We start from the raw sequence: 25704 nt of genomic DNA, 5'->3' as shown, positions 1-25704 counted from the left end.
AAATGCAAAGATTTTCAAGACATTTTCAAAATATATAAAAAATTAAAATAGCATATCTACAAGCAAGCTCACATCACATCATAACGGATTGTGAGTTTGTCAATCTATTTTCACTATATTTGAAATAGAGCGTAAGTGGTTAATTCACAATGTACATATCCCATTCCTAGAAATGTAGTGGAGTCCAACGTAAAATATTTGTATGTAAAGAACAGGTACTCAATACATTTACTTACTGTAAGTGGTACAGTACATGTACACATTTACGCACAAGTACGTAAATGTACATCGTTATAATCCACCACTGTTTTCCTACGGGACATCTTCCCCTCAAACACGTGTGCTGTTGCACAAACTGACGTAGTAAACAGTAAACACAACCTCACAGTGCATTGTTCAACATTGTCTTGAGATTCATTTACCATGACTGTTCTCCACTGCACATTATTTAAAAAAGTGTTCAACAGCTCACTGTAACATCCCAGCTTTCAGAGACTGACATCTTTTCCTCTCATCACTCTTGCTCCTCCCAAACTCTGTGAACCCTCTAGGCATGCCTAGCACTTGAGCCAGCTGGGCTTTTCCACTTCCATGCACCACCTGCTGGCTATTCACTACAACTCATTTGCCATGGTCCAACTAATCTCTCAAGACATGAGTTTTGGAAAGCTGATAGAATGACGGTCCATTCACCACTTTGTTCCAAAACATAGCTTGAAAAATACTGGCCGGATTGCCATGGAATTTTATGTACACCTACGTGCTCTCCAGAAGATGGCCCCTACCGGTTTTGGTGACCCAATGGCCTTTCCTCTAGCGCCAGCCCATTCAATCTTCAAAATTGAATTGGCAGTTTCCGATGAAACTTAATGCACTCAGCAAGGATGTATTATATTAATCTTGGCGACACCATGACCTAGAATCTAGCCCTGCCCATCTCAAAATCTAATGTGTTGATTGCCATTAAAGTTGCATTCATGCTTGCTAGAAGTCTAAAGGTCCTTACACACCGGGGCGATTTTTTTCATGCGAATATTACGTTTTTTTTTAAAAACCTTATAAAGTCAATGCAAGCTTCCACACCAGTTTCGCGGAGCGAAAAAAGCGTCTTTTAATTATTCGGAACGAGTCTGAATTTTGCGTATATTCGCATATTCGCCGGTGTGTAACCACCTTAACTCTATTTCAGTGACCCCATGACCTATCTTCTAGCACCACCCTCCCAAGATGACATTTTCATACAAAATATCATAATCTAATAGGCAGATTCCAGGATGAACCCTACTGATTTTGGCGACACCATGGCTTTTCCTCTTGTGCCACCCTTTGGCCAATGTCCAGTTAGGTGTAAAGAGCAGACACAGACAGTCTTAGTGCCAAAAGCAGACATTTGTAAGTTTTGATTATCATGGCAAATAGATACAAGGATTCTTTATGTGCCCAAGAATTAAACTCTCAGTAAGGTGGGAAAGCCTTATGCACGGTATATCATGTGAAACAGACCTTTGAAACCCATGTTAAAACTCACACTGGGGGGGGGGGGGGGGGGGGGGCATTGTGGTTTTCGATCAAAGTATTTATCAGTATTAGTGATAGCAATATTGATTATCATTAACAAATGGACACATTGGTAAAACCCTACCACGTGAACACTAGTGTGCCTATTCTGGTGGGAACATTCGACCAAAATAGTGACCTGTAACAAGCTTGTAGACAGGCTATTTTCTGTGAAGATTTTTAAGAGTAGAGCAAAAACAGGAAGGGGCCTAGTATATAGGCCTGGGGGACTCCGCTCAACTAAGTATTTAGGGTTTAAGTGGTTAACCTTCCCCTCTCCTCTCCCATTCTCATAGCTTCTTGTCCAACACCTCTGTCATCATTACTCATCCTGTGGTATGTACAGCGATGACAGGAAAGGTCTTTCAAAAACCACCGCATGTCACTGACATGAAACACTGAGGAAGACCTGGTGCATTTTCATAAAAGAAGCAAGGTTTAATTTACAGTTTTACTAAATGTACATTTCTTTTTAAAAAGTGTCATTATACACAATAAATACAATACAAAATTAATCTGTAATACTATACTTCAAATTCTCTTACGGTCTTTTTTTTGTACATTATTATTGTCCATCATCATCCCTCCACACATGATGCTCTTGCTGTGTTTGTTTGAATTGTCTGTCAGGCGTAGGAGAGGGGGTGGGGGGGGGGTGGGCGGGAGACAGTGACAGAAAAAGAATGGAGGAAATTAAGAGTGAGAATGAGAGGGGGAAAAACATAGACATTTAACAGACAGGCCTGCCCCCTGCTGACTGAAACTCAAAAGTCCTGTGCAGACTTTGTTCCCTTGCCAAGGAAGGTCGAGAGATTGGGGTTTGTGGGGATTAAAACATGGACCTTGGGAAGAAAAAATATGAATCAATGAATATGAATCAATGAATTTCATTATTACATTTTCATTTACACCGTGGTGTCACAGTAACATTACAGCTCCAGCGATCAGCCACACTATAAAACCACTTCACAGTAAAAAAAAAACAAAGCCCAGTTTGATACTGACAAACAAAATTAATGTAACATGTACGTGAAGTGCTGACACAAAATGTCATTTGAGGGTGGAGGCACAAGCAATTGTGTTTTTGATCAACAGTGTCACGCTGGGCAGTCGAGTGATACGAGAAATAATTATGAATCATTATGATCTGTGAAAACCTTGTGAAAGGGGAGCTGTTGGGACCTCTTGCCCTGTTCTTCAGAGCTGCCGGGGGGAAGGGGGCCGTCTGATGTGGAGCGACTGGCATTCAAGACCACCATAGGAATGTACGAATACAGGGGCGTAAAAGGAAAAAACTAAATGAAACGAAGAGTGAAAAATGAAAACAAATACATGACAACATCAAACCTCAAGACAAACTCATCTCGTTACTCGTTGGCAGACGAGAGAACACAATTATGCGGTTACCGTCCGCAGATACGAGACCGCCAGGCGGCAATGACCTTTCACCCTCCCTATCCCTTCATCCGCCCGGGAGCGTGCGATTTGAGCTGTAAATGACAAGGAAATGTCTGGACAATTCAATATGGACAAACGAAAGCCAACAGAGCTTGGCAGAGTAGTACAGTGATACTGTTTTCACAGTGTCTCTCCCTGTCCCCCCTACACACACACACACACACACACACACACACTCTCTCTACGTCCGTCTCTCATTCAGTCCCCTTTAGTTGTCAGTCCATCCTGGGGCTGAGGGGCTGTTATCTACCATGAGTCTGTGGCACCAGGCTGCCATTATGCCCGCGACCGCCCACCTGAGGGTGTGGGGCCAGGGAGGAGGAAGAGGAGGAAGAGGGGGGCGGGATGGTGGGTCTGTGGGACGAGGCGGCCGAGCCTCCGGGGCGTTGGCTTTGGTGCTGGTGGGGCAGCCTGCCGCCGGCCCCTTTGAGGTGACGGCCCGAGGGCCCCTGCTGTAGGTTGAGGATGCTGTCGATGGCGCACTGCAGATGCTCGTTCAGAGAGTCATCGGGGGGGCTACCGCTGGAGAAGCTGGCGTTGTCCATATCGGGGGAGTCCGACTTGCAGCGTTTGGCGGGCAGCGAGGAGTCACGCGTGCGGGACGGCTCCGGGGAGGGAGGCCCCGGTGCATGCTGGTCCATTCTAAACGTTCCGCCAGCCCTCTGCCGGTGTTTCCCGCCAGCTCGCTTATATCGACTAATGTCCGTCTCTTTGTCCGTGTGCGTCTCCTTCCCCATGCCCTCCTCGTCTCTGTCGGCTAGCTGAGGGAGGTGATGGTGTGTCGATTTGAGGCTACGGTTGAACACATCATCTACCTTGTCGAGGCCCTGCATGGAGTTACCTAGCCTGCCGCCGCTGTCGAGGCCGGGCTCCGTGTCCCTGCTCCTCTTCTCCACCTTCACACTGGCTATCACCGTCCGCTCTAAGGGGGGGGAAGAGGCCTCGCGTTTGGGGGGAGAGGGCGTGGGTCTGGGGTAGGGCAGGCTCTCGTCCCCTCCTCCGCCGGGCACGCCAGGTCGGACCCGGGGGCTGACGTTTGCCCTGTACGTCTTACGGAGGGGGAGGCGACAAGTGGTCTGGGAGGGCGTGGAGGTGGAGGCGGGGTTGTGCTTGACTCCGCCTGCATCGTGGTGCTCTAGCGTGCCATTCATTTGAGTGGTGGAGGCGGACGAGGACGACGTGGGGGTGGATGAAGACCAGGTGTGGGACGAAGAGGACGATGAGGCTGTGCTGGGGTCAGCGCTGCCTCTCTGCTGCGGAGGAGGGTTGGACTGAGTGGTTGCTGTGCTGGCGGCTGACGACGGAGCAGCCACACTCGCCGGAGACTGAGTTCTGATGACGGAAGCTGCGGGAGGCGGCACCGGCCGTGGCTTTGGGGGCGGCACGTTGCTCTGAGGCGGGGGCTGGGCGTTGTGTTGAGGCTGAGGCGTGTGGACCGGGTCTAAGGCGGTGTTATGGACCACCTTGCCAAAGCCCGTCTGGTCCTGTTTGATCTTCAGCTTGAGGCCGATGCGTCGGCGGGCCTCGTAGGTCTTCATGGGCGGCTTGCTGGTCCGCTGTGGGAGGGCGTCGTCATCGTCGACCGATCGTGAGGAAAAGGCGGACGACGACGAGAAGGTCGATGAAGCTGGAGGGGCACGGCCAAAGGAGGAGGCGGCTTGGCTGGTGGCGGGTGAGGCCGCCGGCCTGCTCCCTGTGACTGGGGCTGGAGAACAGCTGCTCGACCAGGAAACGGATGCCGATCCACCACCCTGCTTAATTACCAGCTTGGTAGGGGGGAAGGCTGCCGGGGCTGGGGTTGGTGTAGGTGCTGGAGCAGAGATTGGAACAACACTCGGGACAGGGACAGCAGCTGCAGGCGCCACATCAGGGGCTGCTGCAACCCTGGCGCCGGGTTCAGCAAGGGAAGGCAGTTGCTGAGATGAGGCGGCTACACTCTCCAATATCCGTGAATTCGCCACGTACTCCTCTGCAATCACAGAGAGAGAGGGAGGGATGTGTATCAGTCAATATCACAGTGAATATCTGTATCAGCCAATTCTTTTCATACTGCCTCTCTGATACTGTTGTATTACAGTGAGTATTTGCTGATACAAGGGATATCGTCTTTTATGTCTCGCACCCCAATAGTAGGCACCCTTCTATTGTCGCACCCTGCGATGTGATTGGTTAAAGAAATTCTTTAACCATGATTTGATTGGTTCTCGCCAGACAGAAAGTGTGACAGAAAGTGTTCTCGCCCCGGACCTCCGGTCCTCTAGGGGGTCAGACAAAAATCCCAGTTTCATTTATCCAAACTCACAATTTGTGTAGGCATGGTCTGCTCACCTGGTCTCTCCTTGGCCAGTATCCTATCCTGGTTCAGAGCAATCTTCTCTTCCTGAATGAACATGCGGTCAATCATCACCATCTCTGCCGAGGGACCCAGTCTCTGCTCGGGTTCAAACATCACACACCGTTAGTGCTGCTGGATCATGACTTCAAAGTGATTAACTACAACAGTACATCTATGTCTTCATGTTGCTGTTCAATGTTACATTGACTAGGGATGTCAACTGTCATTCAGTTAGCTGTTTATTAAAAAATATCAGAATGGCTTATTGGTGAATTCTCTAAATAATAAATACGCATTTTCACACTGTGAGGTGAACTGGTTCAGAGAGAGCAAGAGAAAATAAAAACGCAAAAAGTGCAGCTCTGTTTGAGACCATTTAAAAAAGGACAATGACAGAGTTGCATGTAAACTTTGTGAAACAATGCTCAAATACAACAGCAGCACAAACAATATGCAAAATCACTTAAAATACAATCACAAATGCATCCAAGCGATCCATTATGCACAGATGGGTATGCAAAGAAGAACGTGATGTGGCTGCTCCTATGACATTAACGTCCTTCAGATCAGCTGTTCTAAGCAGTGAACCGTACTGCGCACTAGATTGACACCAGAACACGTTGACATCTTAATCTTCCATTACAAATATATGTAGACTAATCTACAAGCGGCACTTATTACAATGCAATTATCATTGTTAACACATCGGGTGCCGATCACGGTCTGGACCGTGTTTTCACATAGTAGCGCTCTGGTGCCGTTCACGGTCTGAACCGTGTTTTCAGTCTTTTTGTTTTTTTCGTTTTTCTCCACACGGGCGGGGCTAGAGCAGCTCTGGGAGTACCCATTGTGATCCTAAGAAGGATAGGCCAAATGGATCACCGGAAACAAAAACATGGCTTCCATCCGCTTCCTGTCTATTTCCTTCTTTAAAACGCCTATATCTCCGAATCTGTTTCCGGTGTGGAAAACCGCTCATGCGCGATCCGTCCCGGTTGTAACTTGCGAGTGAAATGTTATGGTTCCAGGCTGTAGCCAGGGTCCTCGCGCTACATGAATGGATGCTTTTTTTACGTGGATTTGCTGGTCGTGGAGTCTAGAGCTTTAAACAGCAAAGCGCAATCAATGGGGAGAATGCTGGCACCCACGGTAAGTTGTTATGAAAAAATGCTGGCACCTGATGTGTTAAAATAGAGCCTAATTAATCATAATAAAAATTTATTTTTTAATATCCGTTAATAATAACCGAATAATGGTGTCAGCTAACCGTTTGCTAAACTATCCATTTTTAACACCCCTAATGTGCATCAAGGTTTTTCAGCCATAAACCTTAAAAATAATTGCTTATCATAGAATTTATATAATTATTCTTAAGATTCATAATTGTAATCTGTAGTTTTAAACCTTGGTACAGGAAAGTGTTATGAATCTTATATTTTTAAACCTTCCATTTACGCAATTCAAAATGTTTATTAGTCAGAACTCTGAGCACACCATATGATCACATATTAACTCTCTCAGTGCCAGACCCCGAGTTATCCCGAGTTTTAGGGTTATACCCTCAGTGCCAGAACGAGAAATCCAGAGTTTAAAAAATAAAAATAAAAAGATAATGTTTTTTTTTTTTTTTTTAATAAGTGTTCAGAACCCAAGATATCATTATCTGAAGATTTGCAGCTCCATCCACTCCTAAGCACTTTTTTTTTACTTTGAAAAAAAAAAAGAAAAAAGTTGGCATGGTTCGCAATAAATTTTTTTTTTCATTGGCACTGAGAGAGTTAAAATAAACAGACTCGATAACAGAATATAAACAGAAAAAAAACGTTTTCTGTTTATATTCATTGACATTGTCAATTAAATATATAATATAAGACACGTTCTTCCATGCATGTTACCTGTAACCTATATTGAAGAACTCTATATATTGCACAGCACGACAAAATAAATAAAAAAAGGTATTTGTGTCATAAATTTACCTTGGATTCTGAAAAGAGCAGGTAGCGATATTTATCCAGCATGGCCTGCGTCCTCTTCAACAGCTGACAGGAGACACTCTCAAACTCACTGTCCACTGGACACAATGGGAAAAGAGAGATATGAACACAGGTCTCCTGCTTGGGAGACCAAACATCTAACTGCTCAAAGATTCAATCCTCGCTTGGTCAAGGGAGATGTTGTGCTTATAAGCTTCAGGCACTACTACTTCTCCTACTTGACACCAGAGTAGGGAGACCACCTCCAAGATATGCTAGTTATATTGTACTTTTTTTTAAACGTAATAATAATAATAATAACTAGACGCGTCGCAATTATGAGAAATTGCAAAGTGTGGTTGCGCCGTCGCCGGTCACAGGTTGCCGCCGCCCGGACTTGAGGAATATGCTTGGAGGAATACCGTCGGAGGTCGCGTGACGTACCATTCGAATTTGGTGCTGATTGGATCCTCTGTTCGTGATACATGGCGTTTTGATTTGAAGAAATAGGCCCCTCCCACTAAAATAAATAAGCCCCTCCCACAAATGTAGCGGGCCAATGACATCGTCATGTCATGTCACTCCTGAGATCACCTGCTTTTCAATTTGAGAGGAGTGATCCCCCCAAAAATCATGTTTTTGCATCAAACGGTTACGTTTTGCACAGTTGTGGCGCCCCCTATGGGTCAAAGTGGAAATGCTTTTGGGGATTCTTTGAGTAAACCACCCTCGACATGTGATTCAAATTTGGGATCGATTGGACGTTTCGTTCGTGATTTTTGGCATTTTTGGTAAAACGGGCTCCTCCCGCTAACTTTGGAAGCCAATTACGGACGAACGGTAAGGACTATCAAAATGCCGTTTGGATAGATTTATCGCATGGGTCCATAGATGACCTGTACCGATTTGTGTGAGATTTGGACAAAATTTGTAGGAAAAGGAGCAAAAAGTGTGTTTTGAAGAAAATTCTAAATGGCGGAAAATCTATCCAGACGCAAATGGGCGTGGCCTATATGGGGAGATGCGTAGTGACCCAAGGAATCCAGGGAAAAAGACATTTTGATTTTACGACCTACGGTTCAAGAGTTATAGGCCAAAACGTAAAGGGCGCTGTTATAGCGCCACCATGTGGCCGATTAGTGTAATTATTATATCAATAATTTCGGACTAAATTATGAACCTCCCCACCAAATCTGGTAACTCTAGCTCTTACGGTTTCAGAGAAAAAAATACTTGAATTTGAGTTTTTTCACTTTTACATTAAAGCGGATGGGGAAATTTAATGCACTAATAAATCAATATCAATTAAACTATTTCACCAATCTCTTAGCAAAATACAAGCGCACGATTCCAGGTCAAGACGGTCATTTTGAGATATGGCACAACATTGGGGGATAAACTGTGGGAGGAGATGCGGTCCAAAGTATTGTTTATCTAGAAAGAATAAAGTTCATCAAGTACTATAGTCTGGTTGCCCTGTTAGGGCAACCACACTAATAATAATACATCACACTTATACAGTATAGCACTTTTCATAGTACCCAAAACGCTTCACAAAACAAAAATAAACAACTTACTAATAAACTATAAAATAAGCATACTCTACCATACAGATTGGTTACAATTAAAAAAAATGTATGGCTAAATAAAAGGTACATTTATTAATTTAAGTAACTTTAAGCTTTAGGTTTTGTGTTATCTGTACTGAATGACATGTATGAGTTCTTACCTCTTTGATAGTCTTGAGGGGAGTTGGCAGTGCCCTGGTACAGGTGGTAAGGCAGCAGTCTATGCAGTGTGTCTTCAAAAGAGTGGAACGGAGCGACGTAGTTTGGGTGAAGCACTGAGCCCTGCTGTTTCCTCAGCTGCTCCAGCATCCTGAACGCATGTCCAACGATGTTTTAAAAGAGAGTAAGAGATTGTTAATGGATTTTAACCTCTTAATTTATTATGTAATATTTATATAAAAAATGCTCTTCTATGATGTTCCAAGAGCTCTGTAGTATTGCTTTGCTGTATACAAATAGCTCATTAAAATGACCAACTTATACACACCTTGCCTCTTTACTGGGCTCCGCACTGAAAGGCATCTTCAATGTCTGTGATGTGAGCAACAGATATCATGGTTCAGTCCAGCGTTCAAATTAAAAGAGTTGCATTCATGGAGGGTTTCAAAACATGCACGAGCACAGCAGAGAAACAAGAAACAGCCATACCTGTGTTTGTACTGGGGCAGGGGGCTGCGGAGCGGCCATTTGTGTGCCCATCACCTGGATTTGCACCCCGCCTTGCCCCAGAGTCACCCCTCCAACTGAACTGATCACCCCTGGCTTTGGCTGGCCCTGTGGAGACATGGTGCAAGAGATTTGAATCCAGACGGTCTATATTCTTTACTTTAAGTATGTGAAGTTCTTTAGTTTCATTTTAGTTGACCTCTACCTGATTTTTGCAATAGACAACACCCAAATTAACTGAACAATTGATGAGAACAAACTACAGGATTAAAATTGAGGGCATGCGAAAGAAAGAATGTAAGAAAATATTTGACTAATAAGCTACATTTATCAGTGACTTCATATTTCTAGTTCTGTATTTGCTGATCTTATCTATGACAGCAAGGTATTAAGGATGTGCGGGAATGAAAACAAGTCAGTGTGGTTTCATTCCAGAGAGGCTGCTGCCTACTGAAGCACTTTCAACTTTCTTCCCTCTTTGCGCTGCAGTAATGTGATCCTAGATCAGCCTAAATCATCATGCAAGTTACAAAGCACTTCATGCGTTTCTCTCCTGATCAGTGCCGAGTATGTGTCTTATTGGATCCACTTGGGTATTACATATGATAAACAGAACCGGGACCCGAGGTAATATAATCTGAACCAACCCGGATCCAATTGACCATAATAAAACAGGGACCCGAACTCATACAGTCGTGGATATTATACAAGCACTGCGACGGTCAATGACATAGAGATAGCAGTGGAAAGTGATGGAAGAACTTGGTGACACGTACATTGCAGGCAAGTGATTGCCTTGGCATCATAAACAGTAAACGAGAACAAAAACAAAAAAGCTGATTAGGTAGGGTTACTAGATGCAAAGCCCTAACCTGATTATCAGCCTGAAGCTGCGTGGAGCTTCAGTCTGACATTGGCTCCAGCGTAGGCGATTACAAGGGGAGGTTTCCCTAAACCAATCCTAAGGGATCCCCACGCCCACTTCCGACTCTCATTGGACAATACATTTTGTACCGGAGAAGTCCTAGGTTCCCATTTACAACTCTAGACCAAGAGGCAGTCCACTCAGAGAGTGGGCGGGGTCTATGGTATGGAACCAGGCTAGCAAAGCCCCAAACATGCTCAGCCTAGTTGGTTTATACTGTAGTACAATTGTGACGTGTACAAAGAGCAGATCTACAATCCTACCTACACCACACGTAGGTAGGCAGGTAGCTTGTAGGTGTAAGCTTGTAGATCTACAGTATCACTTGTCCTTTCTGACTACTTTGTTCTTTTTGGCATGCGACTCCCCTGCAAGATGAAGTAGATAAGATATAATGCTTTAGGTATGAATCTGTCATAAAGTGATGGAAAAAGCGGTGTGCTACATTAACAAGGTGTAACGATCCTAACCCTAACCCTTTAAATATTGATTATCTGCAAATACCGAGTCCTGATAGATAATACACTTGCACAATTCAAGCCCATTAAGGTTGGTGAAAAACCAATACAATATGGGCTTGATGGAGTGGCTGTTGACTGCTTTCATTTCTGTAATTAAAGTATTTCAAGATGGCAGACTTCACTTCCTTGTTTTGTTCAAGGTGTATAAAAAGAAGGTACGGACAAGGAACGTCATTTTCGCTATCATGCAATTCCAGCCGGCAGATTTGTCGCACCATGGGAGCCAAACTGCAGCCGGGAGTTCGGTGGAATGCATTGGAGTCAATGAGAGCCCAGAGGACCAGCTCATGAACAAAAACTGTTTCTGAATGAGACCTTTAGGTATAAAGGAAACCGATAGTGAACGGGCAACAAAGTAAGTAGTCTATCTTGTAAATTATGAAATATTTTTAAATATATAAATATAAATGTATAAATATCATGAAATTAATTTATGGTCTGATCTGCAGAGGTGGTATATATTCAATCTATCATATCTCTGCTGTCCGGCAGAAACCAGCTAAAATGTTCATTTCTCAGGAAATGACAAAAACAAAAGGAGTTAGGAGGTTTTTCTTTTGTTCATCATTGATAAGAACAGCTGAATGGGGTTCATAATGCGGTTTGAGGTCAAAAGGGGGTGGAGCATGGAGCAACTCCACCCCCCTTTGGTGGACTAAGCTGGTTTAGCATGAAGTTTGAGGATCCAATGGAGTTAGCTGGTTTTGTCAGAAGCGCTTTTTAATACTTTTCATTGGTTCAATATTTTTTTAATCAACACAGACGTAAAGGGTGTTCAATAGCACTGATTTATGGGGAAAACAATGCATAGGCGGAAAAATGGCGTTAGCTGGTTTCTGCCAGACAGCAACGATATGCACAGTAGCCTATCATAGGGCTACAATATGTCAGCAGTAGTGGAAGAAGTACTAATGTATAGTAGTTTAACTAGTAGTAGCAATATTGAGTAAAAATACCAAAGTATTGGCATAAAAATATAAGTACCTAAAGTAATAGTATTCATTGTGTCCCATTTCACAAATCTTTTCAAGCTTACAACATTTGTCAAAATCTTTTCAAAATGGCAGCTATTTTTGAACAGATTAAGCAGAAATAGGGATTCATTGGTTAATGTTTGTTTTGTAATAATGTAAATCTGCAAAAGTAACTACTGACTTAATTTTCAAAAAAAAGTAAAAAGTACAATATTTTCCTGTAGTGAAGAAGTATAAAGCATTGAAAACATACTCAAGTAGAGGTACCTCAAAATTGTATTCAAGTATAGTATTGAGTAATGTACTTAGTTACCATTGACCATTGGTCATTTGGGTTAGGAATGGACAGAGGAAAGATACATGACAATTATGAAGTATGATCAAGTCAATACAGTCTTCAGATGCAATGTTATGTTCTTTACTGGCCATATTGTTTTGTCTTATCTAACGCGTCTTTTCACGACAGTCACAGTGGTTGGCTGTGCAGTACCAAAAAGTCCAGGACAGGGCTCTTACATTACTTTGCTTGCTCCTTCGGTCGGTTCTACACAGACTCGGAGCTATTCAACACAATCAATTCTGTGTTGATGTTTATTTATTTGTTTACAGTCAGTCTCGTTGTCACACAGTCTCGCGATGACAGCCGAGGCAGAAACGCCCTCTGTGCTCTTTAGATATAATATTACATACTGCAGTACGCATGTCCAAAAACAAAGGTTCCAAAACAACGTGTTAAATGTCTTCTTTTATATTCCTGAGCCGATTGTCTGACAAAAGTCGCAATCATAAAAAAAAACGATTTGAATGCACGTTAGAGGGTAGCACGGTCCAATTTTTTTTTAAACATTCTAAATGACCGGACCCACTCCAAAACGGACCTGTGGATAAGTGGACCTGTCCCGAAACGGGACAGAGGCAAACTGGACCCGGTCAAAAAACGAACGGACAATTCAAATGTATTGGATCCGGTCCGACAGGGTCTCTAGACCATACTGGACCTGGAGCTTATTTAATGCTAAAATCACCGTGGTATTCATATTAGCCATGTGTGTCAGTCACCTCCTGCTCGGCTGCCCCCCCCCCCCCCCGCCCCAACAGATCACAGACGAGCTGCGTCGCGTGCGTTCTGCTTTGTGTTGCAGACAGACGGAGAACATTTTCGCCGACTTTATTTCCAGTTTAGGCTCCCATGATTGTCAATGGCGCTAGCCCGTTCCGTAGGCTGACTGTACCTTCTTAATTATAGCCGTCTTTTTTACAGAATCTGCTTGTTTGCTCATGCATGAGATCGTCAGCACTCTAAACTCAAACTATGAGATGATCGCTGTGGTTGGAAAAGATAGGCAAAGTTTGGCTGGACTCTCCCTTTAAAATATCAACACACTGCAGATATGTGAATCACTGCTAAACAGTAAACACAGATTTCTGCCTCTCTGCCACAATTTGTGGATAATATCCAGTTATATGACAGCTGACGATAATGGAGAGCAGTGGGGTAAAAATAAGTCTTGATCGGTTCAGAGATTCCATCTAAAAGATCAGGACATCAATAAAGATTTTAATTGCAAATTCACATCGCAAAATTTGCCACAAATGTACTTCCACTAGAGATCGGGCTGCTAAACGGCCCTAACACCTACGTTGCACCGCCGATCCAACCAATATGTCTTGAGTCATAGTGTCAGGGATTTGTCAGAGTACCCGTTGTACTTTTTCAGAGTATTGGTTGTCCCTTTTGTGCCCATATATGTAGATATCTGTCTACCCGTGTCCCTTTTATACCCATATATGGAGATCTCTGCACCCAAGATTCGAACCCTGTACTGAGCTATTAGACTAATTAGAGCATCCCTACTCTCTTAGCCCATTAAGACCTGGAACTGTGTCATTTTTAGATTTGAGCTAAAAAGCATTATTTTACACTTTGGGCTATTCAAAAATAGCAGATATACAAGCTCATTGCCGCGCTACGAGCTTGTAGATCTGCTATTTTTGAAAAATCGTGAAAATGTGTGCAAATCTTTGAATATATATATTTTTAAAGCGACCATTTTTTAACTCAAATCTTTGCTTCTGGGGGGTCCCTGGAACAAAATATTTTGATGGGGGTCTGCGGCCAAATGCATATCATTTTGGGGGTCCTTGGCATGAAAAAGATTGAGCACCACTGATATAGAAACATACGTTTTTCAGAAAACTGTTGGGATTTAGGAGACATTTAGAATCGGCTTCAGGTCTCAATGGGTTACGGGAGAAATTTTATTTTGATCTTCAGGCAGTACCACTTCTCAACCAGTAGTGGTCAAACCAGACCACCGGATCAACATTTCTCAATAGAAGAGCAGGGAGACCAAATACAACCACCGTAGTTGTGGTCAAAACTAAATTGTATTTACTTACAAAAGGTACATAGTGTAGCTTAAGACAATGTTATATGTTGTGAACAGCTTGTAGATTTATGAACATGTTTGAAAAGATTTCGCCTGGAGTGACAAGCCAAAAACGGGGACAACAGGTTGAAAGTAGTTAACATCAATTCTAGTGTCGCCCCATATTGTGTGACATAACCCACCTGTACAGGCTGTGTAAGGCTAGCGGGAGTGACAGTCTGGTTCACCATTGTTCCAATTGGTCCTTGGATGCCAGAGAATATCTGTAGGTCACTTGATGCTAGAACAAGAATCATCACATCATTGCAGATAATTAATAAGTGTAGGAGATGAATTGATTTGGTACTTATGAGTAATATACTACAAATTACCTGTGACAGGAGTCTTGACCAGCACTGAGGTCTGCTGCAACACTGGAGGAAGTTGACTGGGTGCACCTGCACTGGCTGACTGTATTATCACCTTTTCAACAGGCACATCTTGCTGGATGCTTAAATGACTTGTGGCCAGAGGTGGCTGAGCCAGAGCCTGAGGCTGGGAGTGAGGTTGCGACTGGGGCTGAGGTTGCGATTGGGGCTGAGACTGGGGTTGGGACTGCGGCTGTGGTTGTGCAAGAGGTTGAGACTGAGGCTGGACTTGTTGCTTGACCTGCAAGAGAATGCCCTGCTGAACCTGCAAGAAAACCATGATGGAAGAGTTGTTCAAGCTATTTGACATAACGGAACGGTAATCCACAGGGTAGAAAAGTAGAATATAAAAGTGATTAGCCACCGCCAGTAAACATCGTCTAATTACAGGTTTTGAAATATATCTTACATAAACAGGCAATTTACCCAACTTACCAGAACAATTCAATATTGAGTCAATGTTGGCTAAACATCACTGAGCCGTTCAGAATACACAGACATTTGAATTGGATATGTAAATCAATCTTTTATCAAAGGGACTATTTGCAGCTTAACTTTTCAAATCAATCTGCATGTTAAAATGCATTCAAATTTCGAATGCAACGGCAGCAGGACTTTGACAGAAAATAACGGCATTGTGAAATTTTGTGTGATGGATTACCAAGGGTGTAACTGAAACCGAATCCGTGATACTAGCGGCCACGGTCCTGAATCACGGCACATGGTCTGTGCACTAGCTGGCTGAGCCTCCAGGCAAGCCCTCCAGCTAGTTTTAAGTGTCACCAAATAAATGTTCATACCGTGCTGTAATGAATGAAAACCAAATCAACAAACTATGGTATGCTTTGGAAAATGATCAGCAGTAACGTCAAGTATATCGTGAGTTGTATGGGCTTAACATGCCAGACCCAGGTATAGTCCTTTAATAAATGTCTGAAATATTCAGTGGTGGAAAAAGTACTCAAATTCTTTACTTAAGTAAAAGTACCAATACTGCAATATAAAAATACTCCGTTACAAGTAAAAGTCCAGAATTCAAAATTTACTTGAGTAAAAGTACAAAAGTATTGGCATCAAAATGTACTTAAAGTATCAAAAGTAAAAGTACTAAATATTTGAAAATAGCAGATCTACAAGCTCACAACGCGTCGCGATGCGACGCGTTGTGAGCTTGTAGATCGGCTATTTTCAAATAGCCTAGGTATAAAATAGGGCTGAAGTGGTTAATGCATGTTTCATAATATCATAATTTAAATCTGAAAAGTAACTAGTAACTCAAGTTTTCAAATAATTGTAGTGGAGTAAAAGTATAATATTTGCCTCTGAGATGTAGCGGAGTAGAAGTAAAAGTACTGGAAATTGGAAATACTGAAGTAAAGTACAAATACCTCAAAATTGTACTTAAGTACAGTACTTAAGTAAATGTACCTAGTTACTTTCCACCACTGGAAATATTCAAATGAAAATGTGGGCAAATACCATGTGTAACTTGTCCAGCAGCTGTTTCTGCTGAGGCGTGGGCTGGGCGATGGTGGACAGCGTCTGAATCTGAGCCCCGACCAGCTGAAGGTGGTGCTGCTGCTCTGCCGTCATGCCATGCAAGGGGAGCTGGCCTTTCACCACCGTGGCAACGACGGGGGCACTGGGAGTGGGCGTGGTGAACTGGTGCTGTGTAGGTGGCACCGGAGGTGGTTTAGGGGAGCGCGAGGTGGGAGGGACGTCTTGCTGAAAAGGAGAGAGCTGAGGGGTCGGCCGTACCTGGGATAAGAGCTGGACTTGAAAATTAGCCGGCTGGGACTGTGTCTGCTGGGGCTGGCTCTGGGGGGCCGGCTGCGGGGACCCGGGCATTTGGTTGTGAACGATGAAGAGGGGGGGATGTGAAGAGGGTGTGCACGAGCGCGAGGGAGTTTGAGACTGTGGTTGTGGCTGTGAGGGGGGGCGAGACTGCTGTTGGTGGTGAGGGGACTGGATCTGCTGGCCCAGGGTCAGCGGAGACTGCGAAGGCTGCGGACTGTCCGCCAGCGGAGGCGCCGAGGCGTGAGAGGCAAGGGTCGGCGACGGGGACATGCTCTGGATCTTCACGGTCTGTTGATGTCCGCCCGAGGGAAGCTGAAGGAATGAAGCCACATCATCATGACAGTTTGACCATGAGGACGTTTATACGTTGATTAAGAGAAAACAAAGGCATTGAGACACAACAACAACAGAAACATCAGAACACACGAGAAAGTAGAACATCGACCAGAACAAAAATCAATCACACAATAGTCCTGCATGCACAAATAGGAGAAAAAACTACATGGACGCTCAAAGTGCTTGACATCAACAACAAAACTGCACAGATGTCACAAAACAATACAGAAGCAAAGTACTGAACCTTAAAAACTAGCAGCTGCTAATGTAAATGTGTCAGAGAACAGAAACCAAATGATTTTGACCAACGCGTGAAGAAAATTACATATTTTTTTCCATTTTAAAACTGAACAATCATCATTTGTTGAGCCCCAAAAGGAAACAGCTGACACAAGCAAGAGGTCAAGGTCTGCGGGTCTGTGATGGTAGAGTTTAGGGTGATCTGAAGATTTCAGGGAAGAGGGGGGAAGCGGGTGATTTGGTTTGCTGAGATTGTTACACTGATCACGGGTAGTGGTTACGGGGTGGGAGGGTGGGGTGTGGTCTAAGGGAACTGAAAGCAAAGAGTGTAGCCAAGGAGTCTAAATGACAAGTGTGTGCGGAGTGTGGATTAATTTCCAATGGGTCAGCCACTGGTGCCTGATGCAGTTAATGACAATGAGTCAACTGGACATGATCACACAGCTAGGTGGTCAACAGATGATTGAGTAGTAGTACTCTTGGATGGATCTTTTACAGCACAAGCATGTTTCAGTAAATTCTCACGAAACACACAGCTTTGAATGAAACAACATGCTATAAACCAAATTAGTGAAAGAACTCAAGATGAACTTGGGTTAGGAGAACATAATAGACAGCGACTTTTCATGAATGAATGCTATGAGTTGCATATAGCTAGACATTCGAAATATGACGTTAGACAACATTTAATGCACAAAGGAGGAAATAAATGAGCATGCTTGCACAAATAATGGACACACAGAGGGTGCAAACAAATCAGAGGGAATTTGTGAGCTTAAGGATTATACAACACTGTAGGACAATGTGAAGAGTGAATGCAGAGTACAAGCAGTGGCATACAGAGTAGTGAGGGAGAAGGAAAGAGGAGATTGCTGGAATGAACGATGTCCTAACACAGTGGCGGCAGTGGCAGCAACAAGTGGGCGGGGCTTAGCGTAAAGGGGCTTTTCTACCTGCTTTACCACAGTTGCCATGTGGGAGGGGCCAGGGGAGAGGGTGGGGCTCTGACCCACCCGAGTGTCAGCTAATTGGCTGTCATGGACCGAGGGTGCCAGACCAGTGACGCTGTTGCCGCTGACGATAACAGATGCTGGTACGCCCACAGAGGGGGTCGAGTCATTCTCTGTTTGGTGCTGCGGCTCCTGACATGAGTACATTTACCGATTCAGGACGAGGGACGGAGGGAGGGGGGGTGGGGGGGTTGGAGGGAAGGGGGAAGTAAAATAGTAAACCAGAGAGGTCAGACCAACATCACTCCGTGCAGGTTATGTTTCTTTTTCCATTTTAAACATTTTTGTTATTAGTGAATGTTAACTGTAAACAACCAACAGCAACATGCAAGAAGCGACTTAAATACCTGTTGCAGGAACATCTGCAGAGACTCCTGGCTCAGTATCATGCTTGAACCGGCTTGGTTGGTGAAAAGCACCCTGCCCGGGCTGTGCTGGGCCTGGGCCAGTCCCATCGCCGTCACAGCAGACGAGGTGGACACGGTCATGGACGGAGAGGAGGCAGGGATCGGGCCCGCCGTGGACACGGAGGGAGCCGGGTGCATTGTGAGGATGGAGGCCTGCTGCGGCAAGTGCTGCTGGCCGGGTCCGTGAGCCGCCTGGTCTGTTGTGCTTCCCAACACTGTGACACTGTCGCCGGGCTGGCCCTGGGCCATGGCTGCCGCTCCAGTGCTGCTGCTGCTGGGGACGCCACCAGCCTGGGGCTGATGAAGGGCCGGCTGCAGGCTGACTGCGGGGCTCAGACCCTCAACCTGACCCAGCATGGTCAGGGAATTCTGGATGGGCATGCCCTGGATGACGGTCTGGGCGTGACATGTGACAGGGTGGCTCTGGGTCGGGTTTGGACCCTGAGACAGCGTGACGGGCATTTGAAAGAGGGTGTGTGGACCCATTTGGCCCGACTGTAGCTGAATGGGTCCGGAGAGGATGTGGGCCCCAGCGTGACCTTGTGAGGCCAGTACCTGACCCAGGTTTATATTCTGGTTGGCGGAGAGGATCTGGTTGGTGATTATCTGCCCACCAGGACCCTGGCTTGTTATGATGTGACCCCCAGGGTGCTGGGTCAAGATCTGCCCACCTGCCTGTAACTGAGGCAAGAGAAACTGGTGGTTCTGACCCTGTAGGGAGGGAATGACAAAGGCCTGTTGGTTGCCTGGCTGGTTTAACAAATGCACACTGAGGGGCTTGCCTGAAGGCTGCCCTCCTTGCTGTTTGAACAGGGCCTGTTGGAACTGTTGGCCTTGTGTTCCAGCCTGTGTGCTCAGAACCACATTAGAGCCTGGCTTGCCTGTAAGGAAGGCTACATTCTGAGCAGCAGAGACGGGGATCTGCTGCAGCCCCAGAGGCTTGGTGGTGTCATTCTGCACAGGCTGGGTCCCCGGCTGAGGTGGCTGCTGCTTGAACAGTTTTGGCTGGATGGCTCCACCCTGAGGGGGTTTGGGCTGGATGGGGGTGGGTGTGCGCTGGATGATCACATTCTGCATGATTTGGCCTTGGGTTTGTGTTTGGGGTCCAATGCCTGCGCTTATAGGGGTGCTGCCAAAGCCCACAATCCCAGTGGTAGCTGTCATAGTGCCACCGCTACTGCTGTTTGCGCTGCTGACACAAACGGCCGGTCCGTTTAAAGCTGGAGATCCCAGGGTAGCTTTGCCCCCTTGGATCTGAAGTCCTCCTCCAGAGCTAAGAACTGAGCCTCCGAGCCCAGCCTGTGTCCCTGCACCTGATACCTCTGGCCCAGGCTGGTGCAGCTGGTAGCCCCCCATGGCTTTGGCCAGGATTCGCTGACCAGACGAGTTGATAGTCATGACTGTGGGCTGGCCCACAACCTGAATCTGTCCAATACCCAAATGCCCAGACTGACTCCCATTAGGAAGAGCTTGGAGACTTGAAATGGGTTGAAGAGTTACATTTCCTAGGCCAACAGGCTGCATAAATGGCTGAACACTAATGGCCTTGTTCATGACCTGAGGTTGAAGCTGCAGGCCCTGGTGAGCCAACACTGACCCCAGCATGTCGGCTGTGGCATTGGGTGGAGCAGCACTGGAGCTGGGGCCCGATCCGGGGAAGATCGCGGCCGCTCCTCCAACACCGACTCCTATTCCAACAGCGGTGCCTCCCGTTCCAGACAGGCTGGCGTCAGGCAGCGTCTGGACCACCTGCGTGAGGCCTGTGATCCCAAAGGAGCCCAGGTCCAGCTCAGCCTCAGCCTCCTGCAGGCTTTGCTCTGTGATGTTGGCTTCGGCCAAGCTTTGCTGCAGGATGTCACACGGCTCGTGATTCGCCCCGATGCCGTTGCTCCCGCCCTCGCCGCTGCCAGGGGACCCTCCCAGGATGTCATCGTCCTCCAGAAAGTCCAGGTCCACGCTGACTCTGGGCAGGCCCGCCGGCTCGCTGGCCAACAGCTGGACTGGCGGCTGTGCCTCCGGAACATGTCCCTGGAACGCAGGGAGGAGAAAAGTGAAACCATGCAGTGGGTGAACAGCAACTTTGAAATGGAATGAAGAGAAGCGTGGAGCTGCTTGAATGTCAGAGAGGTCAACACAGCAAGTCCCCCCAAAAAACACTTTGGAGGGAGAGGAATCACACCATGGCCAATCAAAGCTCAGAGAGTAGATGCTTGTTAGTGGAAAGGGAGGAGGTTGGGAGGTGCATGCTACATACATGGATGGAAAAACAAAACAGGAGGAAGGGGGTTTTGGGGGATGTTACTCACCCCAGCGGTAGAGAAGAACGAGCTGGAGGGGTCACCCGAACCATCCAAAAGGTCGTCAGTGTCCAACTACAGACACACCCACCCAGGATAGGACAGACAGAAACCAAAAGGTACCCAAGACAGCAGGGGGGGAAGCCACCAGGACAGAGAAACATACAGGCCGTCAAACAAAGGAGGGTAAAACCAGAAGGATCAGGACACGAACGAGAGAACGCAAAGTAGAAAGTAACAGGGAGAAATAAGGGGCAGAGGAAGCAAAAGAACAGGAATAACACAGAGACGGGAAGCGTTAGTGTTAGCATTTCTCATTTGGTGAATTAGGCTAATAAGAGGGGATAGGCAGGCTCAAGTTGAAAATCATAGAGTGCACTCCAAAAGCAAAGACAACCACAGGCAGAGAGTCCATGGAATAGTAAGACAAAAATAAAATCAGCAGGGAGGAAGATCGCAGGAGAGGGGGGTGGGGGGTATCAAAGGCTAATCTGTGAGCGATAGGAATGTGTCATGTCAACCCCAGCAGAAAAATAAAAAAACGAAAAGGGAAAATACATGGGACAAAGCCTCTTCATCGTATTGCATTCACAGGTGTTGTAAATGTAAATCTCTAATGGATGCCACATTGTCCAATATGAGATCTCTTACACTCACATGGGTCTCAGATCCATGAAGAAAGTCGTTGAGAGCTTCTGGGTCACTGTAAAGACAAAATGTACCATGATTCAGCAGGGTGCCATAAATTATCCCAAATGGGAGGGCAAATTAAACAAGTTACTAGTGTCCGTTTTGACAGTGTTTGTTTTGACAATGACGTACCAAATTACATCTAGCAGGCACCTGCCGTCCTCATCATCCATGACAACTGCAAAAGACAAGCACAGAAAAACTAAAATGCTACAAACTTCTTGTTCGAGAATTAAACTATACTCTTCACAAGACATACGGGAAATTAAAAAGGTTGTACTCGCAATAAACAACACCAAACCCTGTAGTCTGAATGATATATTAACTACAAAGTAGTTGAATATCCTACCTGCCTAAGTGGGCACCACGTATAGTACAGCGAGTTTTAGAATTATTTTCATAAAAAAAAAGACATGTCTTTCTTGACACTGATAAGCTTCAAACTTAATTTGGATGTTAAATTACACTGATAGCTCTAGCTGTAACTTCAGAGAGAATTTCAGCTATCACAGAGGAATGGCTGAAAAACTACTTTTTGCACAACATTGATGGTTTCCAAAGAAGTTCAGGTAGAACTAAAGTACTTTGACAGATCATGGCTATATTCAGTGTTAATACAACTGTTAGATATTTTTATGTGTGTGTGTATATGCAGTATACTGTATGTAGAATAACATATGAATCAGTGGGTAATGTATCAACCAATTTCACACAGAAATCTAAATGTTGTATTAAGCCGAGATGCAGAATATCACAACATTCCTCTATTTAACTTGTTTGTTCCTGATCCTGCCACTTTTGGGTCATGAGTAACTGGTTGTCGTGGAGACTGCAATCAATAAACATCACCAAACTCTTTATTATTAGACTTATACTTTTCCAAACCCATCAGTATGCCTCAGTGGACTTGGCTCCGAATTACTCAGAACCAACATGGATACATGGTTGGCCAAAAGAATGCAATTCAATATGGATGTGAATTGAATTAACCTGAGGTCAGGGTCCTTCTCCCGCAGACTTTTAAGGTAATAACATTAATCATTGGTGCATTTTTACCTATTTCATTCAACAAAAGGCCCAAAGAAGGATTACTGGTCTTCCAATATTTCAGAAAATATTCACAAAAAATGTAAGATGGGCAGCCTGCACTATATTGCCTTTGTGTCATTCTAGTGTAGAAGAAACCCCTGAAACTATTTATCGAGATGACTGTGGCTCTTATACATGTACAATGTAAACAGAGTGAGAGAAGAAATGTTGGATGTCCCCCACCATTTGATTATCGCCAGTGTCAATTAACACAGTTAAAATAGAAAAAAGGAACCAGGATCATCTTTTAATGTACTGGTTCTCAATGTGGGGTCCTTAGGGGTTTTCTAGGGGGTACCTAGCGAAATGAGTGATAGTTAGGAACCAAATAGACCCTCGTCTGTAACTCGGAGAGTGTACAAAATCTACAAATGGACCTCATCATGTCCATTCGTACACTTCAAACGTTACATCACAGGTTTACAGATGTTAAAGTGGGTGAAGCTCCCATCATTTGCTGCCTTCGGGAAATGTGACAAGAATAGAGATAGAAAAAAAACAGGTAATGTGTCAAATATTCCTAATAATGAGTAGAGTGAATATATACTAGCACTTTTAAGAGTTAATGTGTATTAAACTGGGGGTCTTTGAAATTAACAGGGGCTGAAAGTGATATTCTTTTGTTAAAATAAGTGTTTAATATATTCTCGTAGTAATCAATGCTATATAGAGTGTTTGTTCAGTAACGGGTCTATAGTAAAACAGAAAATACATTTTCAGGTTGGGATAACAATTTAATCTAATCAGGAGAATGAATTTACAGGATTAACAAGAGAACTTGGAGGTAAAAAAACCCCAAGAGAAACCAACCAGGTGCTCATAGGATATTAGTGAAAGGCACTATTAGTGCTTCTAGGATCAGCTATAGCAAACATAGAAGAAACGAAGAGGAGAGATCCCATCCCAAGCACACGAAAAACCAACCATCCGGAGAGAGAAGTAAAACTAAGAAACCTTTATTAAAGCAATGGCAAAAAAAAGCCAACATATCTTGACCAACTTGTCTTCATCAGGGCAAAGTATGAGTAAATTGGAAGAGATTAAAAAAACCGAGCAGACAAATTGGAATTGGCACACTAAAATTGAAGCTTATAAATGGGTTCCCTCTCCTGACTGGATGAAAATTGGTGACCCACTTGAAATGTATTTTGTATTTTTGTGTATAAGAGAGCTGGAGAGACTGGGAGACCACTGGTACTGAACAAACACTCTGCAGCGATGATTACTATCACGATATAAAACTTTAACGTTTTACAATAAACTTTTGTTTTAACCAAAAAATATAACTTACAGCACCTTTTAAAAAAAAGGGCTGAGAATCACTGTTTTAATGCAACAGGCCACATTTGACCGTTGTTGTGAGATCGAGTGGCAGCAGACAGTGCTAATGGGCATACATCAACAAGCTGGCAAACCAACTGGTTTTAACGGAAACAACAAAAAACAAAACAAAAACGATCAAATCAAATACAAAAACAAAAATCTCAAAGAAACCGCGCGTTTAACTCGGCCCGACGTGATGGCTGTGGTTTTGCCCTATTTTACACTCCTGGTACTGGAAGCACGGCGGTGTCGCTCGCCGACACGAACTGATGTTTCAACGCAATACAACCAACGCATCGTCGTGATCAAATCAGTTCTTGTCGGCGAGCGCCACCGCCGCCGGGCTCAGCAGTAGTAAGGCAGGATATGAATGGAAGTCAAGACACTGCAAACTGCTAACACGCTAAAGCTAGCTAATGTTTTCAAATAGCTCTGCGTGTATTTTCGGTCAAATCGTGAGGACGGGGGGGGAATAAAGCCACATTCCGTAACCAGATACCCAACATAGAGGCCTTTTTACGATTAATAACGTGCATGGTTTTCTTCTTCCCGTTTTAGTTCTCTTATTTGCTCCATCTATCTTGGGTTATTATTATGTCGTTAGCTTTAGCTTGGCTAACTTTGCAAAGCTAGCTAGGCTAAGAAGCTAAAGCTATCAACAATATTTCAGACGGAACCAGACAAGACAGTGCCGACCGTTGACATTCAACAACAACAACCGTGCGAGACGGCGAACAACGCACACTTTGTCTCGCACGGTTCGGCCCGGACCGGAACGCCTTTTTAAACGTGTGAACACAGTCATGTCTGTGTGCGTCTCCTTGCAGAACCAGAGTCAGTGTTGGGATACTGTTCTGTTCTGCTGTGGAGCGGTAGGTAGGTAGGCTGGTTGGTAGTGGTGTTAAGGGTAATGCTTGGGAATTCGAGTGGGAAATAACGGCCGTTTTTTACCCAACGGTCGCCGCCGCGCGAGGCACCAGCGTTTCACGTTTGCGGAGGCTCGCGAGCGCCTTGCAACGCGGTAGAAATGCTGCAGCTTTAACGGCGGTTATTCACATTTAAACAGAGAAATAGCTACATTATAACAAACTCACCCGAGACGATAGAGGTGCAGGCAAGCGCGGGGTCTCCGGAACAGCCTCGCAGGGGCTGTGCTGTGCTAGGACCCCAACCAAACTACACAGGCCCGAGCAAACAGAAGGCCGTTGCCTTTGCCTGACCAAAAAAAAACATCAACAAGCTTGGCCAAAATGCTGCACTTGGTTGAAGAAGACGTGTCGTGTGTCTGTCGACCACCCAGAAATGCGTTGAATTTAATTTAATTACATAACAAACACCCAGCACGTCGACTTGCTGGGTGTTTATGTAATGAAATTAAATGCATTTTCTGTACGTTTTTCCTAAATGTCACAAGTTCATAAATATTGCTTGTTTTTCTTCTATGGACAAAGTTACAAACTGCTGTTCTTGTTCCACTCATTGATGCTACACTGCAGCTTACATTATTATAATGATTATTAATTTATGACCAGGACTGACATGCATTTAATCAATTTCTGTTCTATGCCACGTTAGTTAACTTCCTTCGCTGATATGCATTGTATTGCAGTGGGGAACACATTCTGACCTCTATGAATCTGACCAGGGGTGGATTACCGAACCGGCCTACTGGCCTCGGTCCAGGGGCCCAAGAGCTCAGGGGGGCCCTATCGTTCCCAGCATAGGTTCCCAGGCTTTTTTC

The 25704-nt window shown here is 44.9% G+C and overlaps 1 protein-coding gene across 6 annotated transcripts; it reads right to left on the bottom strand.

The window, feature by feature from the left end:
• Nucleotides 1–1974: 1974 nt before the first annotated feature.
• On the bottom strand, nt 1975–25097 carry bicra (BRD4 interacting chromatin remodeling complex associated protein). 6 transcript variants are annotated; one of them, XM_080428853.1, is made up of 14 exons: nt 25058–25097; nt 21684–21729; nt 21519–21564; nt 18505–20592; nt 18101–18289; nt 16254–16883; nt 14739–15039; nt 14550–14647; nt 9525–9665; nt 9379–9413; nt 9053–9201; nt 7327–7421; nt 5344–5449; nt 1975–4984 (listed from the first exon to the last, which is right to left on the bottom strand). In XM_080428853.1, exons 2-14 carry the CDS (start codon nt 21722–21724, stop codon nt 3258–3260), a joined length of 5646 nt encoding a protein of 1881 aa, XP_080284979.1. In that variant the 5' UTR covers nt 21725–21729; nt 25058–25097; the 3' UTR covers nt 1975–3257. The 6 variants fall into 6 exon arrangements, with proteins under 6 accessions (XP_080284979.1, XP_080284976.1, XP_080284977.1 ...); XM_080428850.1 differs by having other exon boundaries at nt 21513–21564; nt 25058–25076; XM_080428851.1 differs by having other exon boundaries at nt 5344–5446; nt 21513–21564; nt 25058–25075.
• Nucleotides 25098–25704: the final 607 nt, after the last annotated feature.

The sequence above is a fragment of the Gymnoscopelus braueri genome (assembly GCF_963280865.1).
Source record: "Gymnoscopelus braueri genome assembly, chromosome: 5".
Taxonomy (NCBI): Eukaryota; Metazoa; Chordata; class Actinopteri; order Myctophiformes; family Myctophidae; genus Gymnoscopelus; species Gymnoscopelus braueri.
Note: the sequence above shows the minus strand (reverse complement) of the source record. Positions and strands in the feature narration are given on the sequence as shown.

Excerpts from the sequence above, each read along its gene's own strand:
- bicra (XM_080428850.1), bottom strand. The coding sequence starts at position 21,724 with ATGGATGATGAGGACGGCAGGTGCCTGCTAGATGTAATTTG. Across the intron at positions 20,593-21,512 it reads GATCTGAGACCCATGTGAGT|GGACATGTTCCGGAGGCACA; the intron begins GTAAGAGATCTC and ends CCTGCGTTCCAG. Across the intron at positions 15,040-16,253 it reads TGCTGGACAAGTTACACATG|GTTCAGCAGGGCATTCTCTT; the intron begins GTATTTGCCCAC and ends GTTTTCTTGCAG.